The 10480-nt window shown below is 35.1% G+C and overlaps 1 protein-coding gene across 2 annotated transcripts; it reads left to right on the forward strand.

The window, feature by feature from the left end:
- The first annotated feature begins 891 nt into the window (after positions 1–891).
- On the forward strand, positions 892–9889 carry LOC120075755. Of its 2 annotated transcripts, XM_039029402.1 has the most exons (16): positions 892–1187; positions 1733–2037; positions 2140–2365; positions 2444–2689; positions 2800–2915; positions 3591–3689; positions 3788–3875; positions 5049–5278; positions 6000–6184; positions 6312–6511; positions 6821–7153; positions 7250–7351; positions 7631–7928; positions 8564–8712; positions 8786–9070; positions 9352–9889. In XM_039029402.1, exons 2-16 carry the CDS (start codon positions 1739–1741, stop codon positions 9562–9564), a joined length of 3069 nt encoding a protein of 1022 aa, XP_038885330.1. In that variant the 5' UTR covers positions 892–1187; positions 1733–1738; the 3' UTR covers positions 9565–9889. The 2 variants fall into 2 exon arrangements, with proteins under 2 accessions (XP_038885330.1, XP_038885331.1); XM_039029403.1 differs by lacking the exon at positions 1733–2037 and having other exon boundaries at positions 893–1187.
- The last annotated feature ends 591 nt before the right edge of the window (positions 9890–10480 follow it).

A 10480-nucleotide genomic window follows, 5' to 3' on the forward strand; every position in this document is an offset into this window, starting at 1 on the left:
ATAGAGACTAAATATGTTATTTATCATTGTGTGTATTTAGCTTCAACTTTTAGACTAATACAATTACCAGTCTAGAGTTTAAATTCATATACCACCGAAATTTAAGTCTTAAATTAATAATTCTTCAAAAAATCAATGGACACCATTGTCGAATTTAGGACACGTTTACTCTTCTAAAAACGTAATAGATCAATGTGAATAAAAAAAGTAGGCATCGTTTGATTACTTTTGATATTGTTTACTTGTGTTGTTCTGCATTTATATGACATATGGACCTTACATCTAAATTTGTAATGAAATAACACAATTTAATTGATGAATAAATAGTAGTCAATCCGATTGTGCCTAAGAATTACATCCTATCATTACCATTATGGCTACCATTATATTACTATTATAACTAAAAATTATCAGTTTTAACTTCTTTATTATTATCATTATTACTTGATCTTCAGAGGTAGAGATAATGATAACAATAAATTTGACAAAATTCATAGTTTTAAGCAAATACAATCAAAACAAATCCAATTACATTTATGATTCAAGCTCTATATAAATAATTTATCGTTAAAATTTCATTAAGATTACATTAATTTTCATTACGGATTACAAACGTGAGCTTACAAATAATAATACCCCAAAAAAAAAAAATTCCGTGCATTACTTTACCGTCCAATGGGAAAAAGAAAAACAACTGCGGATCGTGTTAGTTGAGACGGCGCCGTATTGATCACGAGGTCGGAGGCCCCCCTCTATCGCTGTTCATTCTCAAAAGGCCAAGGCCAAGGCCAAGGACCATTAAATGTGGATCGCTAAAAAGAAAATTAAAAAAAAAAGGAGTAAAATAAAAAAGCGAAATAAATAAACCAAAGCAATTGTGAGAAGAAAGAAAGGAACCGTGAAAGGCACGCAAATTTCCGAGTCAATGAATTCCCACTCGCACTCTGAATTCCTTTACGTGCGAGTCCCCGTGTCGTTGAGTCTCTCTGTGACAGCCTCGTCATCGTCTTGTTGGTTTCAAAAGAATATGCCATTGTTGTGTTCTTTATTACAGACATTCTCATATGCACACACCCTTTGAGACGCCTTCTTTTCTTCTTCCTCTTCCTCCTCCTCCTCCTCCTCCTCCTCTTCTTCTTCTATATATTTCCTTCCTTCACTGCTAGTCCTCTCTCTCCCTGTTTCTGGTATGTCTTTTTCTCTCTCTTTTTCAAATTCTTTTTCCTGTTTGATTCTCGGAAATATGACCTCTTATGGTGTCCAATTTTGCATGCTCTTTGATTTCGGGGTTTTCCGTATTCATTCGTCGAATTGAATTTGCTGGCTCTTTTCTATGTTTTGCGTTTCTCGAACACGTTAAGCGGTGAAACTTATTAGTGTTTAGAGCCTAGTGTTGTGTCTGATTGTCGAGTTAAGTGTGGAAGAACCTAGGGTTTTTTTTAACATTTTTATTTTTAATTTATTTGGTTTCTTCGTGATTGATGAGGATGAGGGATTCTAGGATAAAGAGACGGTGTACTTGTGAGTTACGCATTCGAAATGAAGTTATAATGTTGCTAGATGCGTCAAGGTTATGTCGTTTGTGAAATCTTGGATTATAATATCAGTTGAGTATTATTTGATGAAATGTGGATTCCCACCCTTTAGATGTTTTCTTTGGCATATCAAATCAAGGAAAGGATTTGTTTATGGAATTTTTGTATAGGCGAAGTGATATTCTCTATGTATGCAGGACTGTATGGGGTCTGACAACATTTCTGTTGGTTTATTAGATACCCTCAAAATGAAGAGGGTTCGGACCATTTTCACTCACACGTATCCGTATCCTCATGAACATTCACGGCATGCTATTATTGCGGTGGTGGTTGGTTGCTTATTTTTTATATCTTCTGACAACATGCACACTCTCATCGACAAATTGGATCAGAATATCAAATGGTGGTCTATATACTCATGTTTGCTTGGTTTCTTTTATTTCTTTTCATCACCATTTATTGGGAAAACTATTAAACCTAGCTATTCAAATTTCAGTCGGTGGTGAGTTTCCGCCTCTCAATTCTACTGCTTTTGTTTCACAGTGACAATTTTTTTTGGCCTTGTAAATGTGCTCTTTGAAATTTGAGTAATTTATGTTTTCAGGTACATAGCCTGGATTTTAGTGGCTGCTGTGTATCATCTTCCAAGTTTTCAGTCGATGGGAGTGGATATAAGGATGAATCTTTCAATGTTCATAACGATATATATCTCTTCCATTCTGTTTCTTACAGTATTTCACATCCTATTTATTGGCCTCTGGTACATTGGTCTGGTCTCACGTGTTGCTGGAAAGAGGCCGGAGATTTTGGCAATTTTTCAGAATTGTGCTGTAAGTTCTGTGGATGGCTCAAAATTATTGTTTCTTTTCCTGTTGCCATATTAATTCTTCCTCTCATTCATGTTGTAGGTCATAAGTATAGCCTGCTGTGTATTTTACAGTCACTGTGGCAATCTTGGTGTTTTGAAAGACAGAACACTTCAGCGGAGAACCTCTCATTGGTTTCCTTTCTGGAAGAAAGAAGAACGAAACACTTGGCTCGCAAAATTTCTTCGTGTTAATGAATTGAAGGATCAGGTGTGCTCGTCTTGGTTCGCACCTGTTGGGTCTGCAAGTGATTACCCACTTTTGTCTAAGTGGGTAATTTATAGTGAGGTGCATATTGTGTTCGTCTCTGTTTAATGTGTGAGTTTACTGCACGTGTTCGTGTTAATTTTTCACACACATACATATTTTTCTCATGTCACTTACTTTCATTGCTTTAGTTAGCTTGCAATGGCTCATGTGCTGGTCCATCCGATGGGATTTCACCCATATACTCACTTTGGGCTACATTCATTGGCCTTTACATTGCAAATTATGTGGTGGAACGGTCGACAGGGTAAGTGATCAGTGGCTTGATAAGCCCTTGAAAATAATATTTAACTATAATTTTCTTTTCATTATAGTAGAAAATTAAGATCTAAAGTTATCTTGATTAGGTTCAGCTTGCAGTGGTTCTGATATTATGTGCTTTAGTCTCTCTATTCCTTATTGGAATTTAGTTATAAGTCTGCTAGCTATTTTATTGCTTAGGGTCTTTTAGTTGTTCACTCTATTTGGAATTGTTAGTTGAATATAATTGAACTGTTTTAACCAAGAAAACCAAAGATGGATTATTTCATTCATCAATGAAATCGTTTCTTATAAAAAAAAAAAAAAAAAAAAAAAAAAAAAGAAAACCAAGGAGGTTGGACTTGAGGATATTGGAATCATATTATCTTACGCCCCCGGTTGTTTTTTGTTTCTCTTAGTCAGTTTTGTTCAGCAATAACATTTATCCATTATCCATTTTGGTTGTTTCATCTCATTTTACCCGAACTGACACATGGATCTAGGACATTACTTTTCCTTTCTGAAGCATGAATCTTGCTGGAGATAATTCTGTAATAGTTTTGACTTGGTTTCTACAATATAATGAGCTTAAATCATTTATTGGTGAATTCTGAAGTTGCACGTGGAGTATAATTTTATTATTTAGTTGCTTAATCAATTTGAAATTTTGCATGATTAACAGGTGGGCTCTTTCGCATCCTTTATCTGTTAAAGAATATGAAAAGCTGAAGAGAAAGCAAATGAAGCCTGATTTCCTTGACATGGTTCCCTGGTATTCTGGGTATTATGTTTACTAAGATTCTTGGCCTTCTTTTCTTCCTTTAATCTGGGTGTGCATGTTTATAGACATTTGAAGTATTCTTTTGATGGTTTTTGCAGAACTTCTGCTGATTTATTCAAGACTGTTTTTGACCTACTTGTTTCAGTGACTGTCTTTGTTGGTCGATTTGACATGCGCATGATGCAGGTTTAGTTCTGTGATCCACATTTTTGCATTATATATACCCTGTTTAGTTCGGAATGAATCCATAATTGCATCCACCAATTGTGTTAAGTAGCTTATTATAGGCACTGCGGTCAACCCTGTTTAAACATGGTTTAGTTTTGCGATCCACATTTTTCTATTTTATCTACCCTGTTTAGTTTGGAATGAATGCATAATTGCATCCACCATTCATGTTAAGTAGCTCACTGTGGACACTGTGGTCTACCCTGTTTAGTTGACGTCTTAAATTATGTTTGGGAGTGATTCTAAAATAATTAAAATCACTTTTTTCATTTTCAAAATTACTCTTAAATATGTTTTTAATAATTTAAAACCAATTTTGATGATACAAGAATTGCATTTAAAAGTTTAAAATTAAATATTAAATTAATTTTGAGTTATTAAAAATGTGTTTTGGAGCGATTTTAAATATGACAGAAGTGATTTTAACCCTTTCAAAATCACTTCGAACCATGCCCTTAGACTGTCTTTAGTAACAATATCTGATATGTCAAGTCCCAAACATTATGAGTACATACGGGAAATAATGTCTTCTTGTGATACCTTATAGTGACACATTGCAATTTGAGAAGGGATGAAGCTGTAGTAATATCCTCAACTTTAACGAACACTACTGAAAATTAAATCTCCATTTGGAATATTCACTTAGTGCTCCATAAGGTCCCTTTATTGCCAAAGACGTTTCTAGATTTTATATATTTAAAGGTAGATTCTAGATTTTGATCCATTCTCTGCGAGAATAAATGTCATCTATTAAAAATCGAGTCTTTTCTTTTGCTCTGTATTGGGGCTGTCTTTTCCTCTTGTAAATTTCATTCACCAATTGATTCTAATAAAAAGAAACGGCATAGCTATAGATACTTTTCTTGACCATGTTACTTTTGATGGTTTCTCTTGGTGTAAATTGTATTATTTCTTTGATAGTTGCAGTTTATGCAATCTCTTTACCAACTGAGAATTATTTGTAATCTTCCTTGGTTAGGGGCTGCGCTTTGCTCCCCTTTTTGTGTAATTTGATATCTAATAATATGAAATTCCAGCTTCCTATATTAAAAATTCAAAGAAATTGTTCTCTAATGAATGCTAATTGTAAATGTAACATTTTCCACTTCTTGACCTTTTTTCCAATGTTAGGCAGCAATGCGCAAGCTTGAAGATGGAGCTCAGCAGGATGGTCTATTATATGATCATTATAGTGAAAGGGATGACTTATGGTTTGATTTCATGGCTGATACTGGCGATGGTGGGAACTCATCTTATAGTGTTGCACGTTTGCTTGCTCAACCTTCCATTCGGATAGTTGAAGATGATTCAGTTTACAACTTACCTCGTGGAGACATGTTACTCATAGGGGGGGATCTCGCGTAAGTTGTTACAACTTTGAAGTATATAACTCTTTCTCACCTTTCTTCCTCTCTCCCTAATGAACTTTACTTAGGCTTATTCGACATTAATTATCTTAGTAGATGACTATATCTCTAATAATCTCAGCATGTACAAGCCTTCTCATCATGGTTCTTACAAACAATGCTTAGAGACCATTCTGTTGAACCAGCTTCCAAATGGCTTCTATGAATGAGATTAGGTCCTGTGTGGGTTTCAAGAGTAATGTAATACAATAGACGAATAAATTCTAACAGTTCAGGTCAAGTTTATGGAAAGAATGGTGGTTTAATATGATATCAGAGCCAAGAATCATGAATTTATTTGACATTTCTACTGTTACCTGAAGTAGCTCTATAGGCCAGGCATAGCTTATCCACGTGAAGATGTTGGTGCATATGAAGGAGAGTATTTTGATTTAATGTGAGTTAAGTGGGCAAGTGTTAGAAAGCTCAAACTTCTAGGAGTAGTATTTAGGAGTATAATCATTTATAAAACCCAATAAAAAGGATGTCCTAGGCACTTCATTCTCTATCAAGCAACATTGAGTTGATTTATGGAATATGCATTACTACTATGCAAATCAATATATGAAATGACTTGTGTAGTTTGGATAGCATTTTTTAGAATAACCTTTTACTTGCTAAATGCATATGCGAAGTTGTATATTTATGGTAAATTGTCCCACTATGGTTCTCACAGGTATCCTAATCCGTCGGCATTCACATATGAAAGACGTCTCTTTTGTCCTTTTGAATATGCTCTTCAACCTCCTCCATGGTATAAAGCAGACCATATAGCAGTGAAGAAGCCCGAGTTACCTCATGGGATGTCTGAACTGAAGCAATATGATGGACCTCAGTGTTATGTAATTCCTGGAAATCATGGTTGCTGCCTTTCTCAATCTGAGCTGATTCAATTTTAATGTTTTCATGTTATTGTACTATTCATACAGGATATTTGGAACTGATTACCTATGATCTCAGTGAGCTAATGCATTCTTTTGGTTTGTAGATTGGTTCGATGGACTTCATACCTATATGAGATACATATGTCATAAGAGCTGGTTGGGTGGGTGGTTCATGCCTCAGAAGAAGAGCTATTTTGCCCTGAAACTTCCTAAAAGATGGTGGGTATTTGGTCTGGATCTAGCACTTCATGGTGATATTGATGTCTACCAATTCAAATTCTTTTCAGAACTTGTGCAGGAAAAGGTATCTTCTCTGTAAGGTTTTTGTTAACTTGACATTTGTTTGCATGAAATCAGGTGCTGAAATAGATGCCCTCTAATGTGTCCTTTGGACAGGGGTCTTCTTGCCTATTTCTTTTCTACCTCATTTACTTCAATTAGTATTTTCTATCGTGGAATGTCTCATTTGTATTATACCAATCTAATTCCTCTAATGTTTCATTTGTTAAAACTTCTTTCCTTCAAATTTTGTTTTTATTATTCTGGTTCTCCTTCCTTTTTTTTTTTGTGGTAACTGTCCTTAATGAACAAATCATTTCTTTATTTGATCAAGATGGGAGCTGATGACTCGGTAATTATCATGACTCATGAACCAAATTGGTTGCTTGACTGTTACTGGAAGGATGTTTCTGGGAAGAATGTCTCGCACCTAATATGTGATTATCTTAAAGGGAGGTGTAAACTTCGAATTGCTGGGGACTTGCATCATTATATGCGCCATTCTGCTGTTAAATCAGATGAGACTACAAATGTACACCATCTTCTTGTAAATGGCTGTGGTGGGGCTTTTTTACACCCAACCCATGTCTTTAGTAATTTTCGAAAATTTTGTGGATCTACGTATGAGTGCAAGGCTGCTTATCCTTCCTTTGAAGATTCTGGCAGGGTAATGTTTGAACTATAAAATTTTGTGCTTTCTCAGTTCTACAATCTTATTTTATTTTAAACTTCTAGCGCACTGCATGCGTTTTTCCTCGTGCAGATTGCTTTAGGAAATATTTTGAAGTTCCGGAAGAAAAATTGGCAATTTGATTTCATTGGTGGCATCATATACTTCATATTGGTCTTTTCTATGTTCCCACAGGTTGGCTTCTGACCTCTTTGCTTCGGGTTTTATTTTGGGTTTTCTTTTAGCATATTTTTTTACTTGACTTCCCTTCATTCATATTTAGCTTAGTTTTCTCCTCCACCTCTAGGGGAGCTCTTTTGACTTGTGCGATTTAGATCCCCATTGCTTTCATAGTTGAACTGTTTACTCTCCACTTCCTTTCAGAGTAAATGGGGCACATAACGCACTTGGCTTTTTAGCAAGTAACTTGGTACTTAAAATGTGTGGATGACCAGTTTTGTTACTTTCTTCTAGTGTAAGCTCGATCACATCTTGCAAGAAGATTCATTTTCGGGTCACTTGAAGAGTTTCTTTGGCACAGTGTGGAATGCTTTTCTGTACATGCTGGGAGAGTCATATGTTTCTTTAGCTGGTGCTATTGTATTACTGATTGTAGCAGTAACATTTATTCCTAGCAAAGCATCCAAGAAGAAACGGGTGATAATTGGACTTCTTCATGTTTCTGCACATCTTGCTGCAGCTCTTTTTCTTATGTTGCTATTGGAACTGGGGTTGGAGACATGCGTCCGTCATGAATTACTAGCAACCTCAGGTATTATTGTGTGTTTTTCTGTCAAATGCAGCCTTTCCAGTTTTTCATGAGAAATGGTGGGCAAAGATATAGTTCAACTTTGTTGCGTTGTTTTAGGTAGCATTTTTTTTTATTAGCGTGCAATAACCACAAAAAAAAAAAAAAAAAGATAAGAATTTGAAGAGATTAGAGCTTTTGTTAGAGATTATCTAGGAAAAGGACGGGTTTAAGAAATTTTAATTAATTAATTTTTAATAGGAAACAGAATGGACCTCATCAAATCAAAAGAACCTAAAGGTCATGGGTCTAGACGCCCCCATACTACTAGGGAAGAATCAAACCAAATAACCTCCAATTTAAGTGGATCACAAAAGAAGAATAACTGCAAAGATTTGTGTAATGCACCCCAATTTGAGGCCATAATTGGACAAGGTCACAAAAAGTAGAAAAGACACTAAGCGAATGCCTCAACTAAGGTGCCTTTTAAACAGTGCGCCTAGGTGTTTTTTTCATAAACCAAACATGTGGTTCCTATCTTTTAGCAGTTAAAAGTAATTTCATTAGAGGAAGAAAGCATTCATAAGTTTTTAGCAGATGGCAGCAAAGTTTCTGTTTGTAAAGTATTAGTAGTTGAAAGTGAGATTTTTCCATTGCAGGCTATCACACTTTATATGAATGGTACCGTACAAAGGAAGGTGAGCACTTTCCTGATCCGACTGGTCTCCGTGCCCGATTAGAAGAATGGACATATGGCCTGTATCCGGCCTGTATCAAATATCTTATGTCTGCATTTGATATACCTGAGGTTAGAAAACTTTTTTCCTAGTATATCATTTTTAACCTTTTCTGTGGACTAATAGTCGAGAGAATGCTGTTAGGTCATGGCTGTCTCACGTAGTAATATTTGCAAGAATGGAATGCAATCACTTTCTCGAGGAGGTGCTATGATATATTATGGCTCCGTCTTCTTTTATTTCTGGGTTTTCTCAACACCGGTAGTCTCCTTCGTTTTCGGAAGCTATTTATACATATGTATTAATTGGCTTCACATTCACTTTGATGAAGCATTCTCTTCACTAAGGATTGCAAATTATAAGTCATTCACTCGGTTCCACATCAATCGTGATGGCGATCTTGAAGTTTTTACTCTTGCTGTTGACAAGGTAAACATGGCTTCTCACATCTAATGCAAATGCGATGGCTTATTTATTCGGAGTATTATACCACGTTTAGAGATTTTATCTTTCAAAGCTGAAATTCACGTGGATAAATAAAATCTGATAGCGTGTTGTAATTGTTTGCTCGTGCCATTTTCAAGTTATACCCCATAGTTCTTGGTGACGATTTTTGATGGCTACTCCACAAAACTTCTCATATAATTGCCATGTGTTTCACATTCTTATTTTTAAGTTTTTCATCTTGATTCTCATCTTTGACTTCGCAGGTTCCGAAAGAATGGAAATTGGATTCCAAGTGGGAAGGGGAGGCAAGACAACCGGAGCAGCTGAGCCACCAGAGGTTGTTTCCGAGCAAGTGGAAGGCGGCTGCACCGCATCAGGATCCGGTGCACACTGTTAAAATTGTCGATCAGTTTGTTATTAGACAAGAAAGAGCTAATGATGATTTTGAAGTTGCTAATGGGTCAGAAATTCACTGACCTAATTTTTACTATAGTTGTAGTATTTGATATAAATATTGTAGGGTAGCAATTTTAAAGCCAGAAATTAATATTGCTCTGTACAGTGATTGTTTTAACCTTCTAGTGTACTGATCCCCCACCCCCAAAAAGCTATGCCAGAACAATGGTTGGATTCCCAATGGTAGCGAAAAAAAAAAAAAAAGAAGGGATGAATCCATTTTATGTTTGGAACAAGTTTTTGTATGGAGTCATCTCTTGCTTAAGATTCATTTATCTTGGCAAAGCTTTTGCTGGTGGTTTAAAGGGGAAATATCATGGGAATATTGTAGCTGTTAAGTGCTAACCTAGTACCCTACCTGACAATTGAGCTATGCGAGAAATAAATATTTATGGTAAAATAAATCATTTGATTTGTAATAATTTAGTTCTTAAATTTTACCAAGAAAATTTAATCCAGTTTTGACCAAATTGTCAGGACAAAAAATATTTTTTTTTAAACCTTAAAAAGGGGAAAGCAGACGTGCCTTCAATATAACCACTTTTTAACTGAAGGTCGAATACGTCACAAACTTATTCTGATCCATACCTTTTGAAGTGTTTTACACGTCATTTTTTCTTTATTAATGTATTTAGACAATCTTTTGTGTTCTTTTTTTTTTTCCCAAAAGAAAGAAAGAAAGAAAACGGAAGATTAGCTTGTGGTAAAGTTTTAAAAATAATTTAATATGAACATTAGAGATATAAATGGTTTGCATGTTACTGAGCTTAAAAAAAGAATAAAGTTTTCAAATAATGTTAATAATTAATTTGTGTCATATATAACCATTATTTTCCTCCACTAGTTTATTATGATTGTTGTCTATATTCTATGAGTATTTTTTCAATCAAATCTATTTTTTTAAAATAATACTTGTGTGTAACCATCTTTATGTAT

The sequence above is a fragment of the Benincasa hispida genome, chromosome 4 (genome assembly GCF_009727055.1).
Source record: "Benincasa hispida cultivar B227 chromosome 4, ASM972705v1, whole genome shotgun sequence".
NCBI classification, from domain to species: domain Eukaryota; kingdom Viridiplantae; phylum Streptophyta; class Magnoliopsida; order Cucurbitales; family Cucurbitaceae; genus Benincasa; species Benincasa hispida.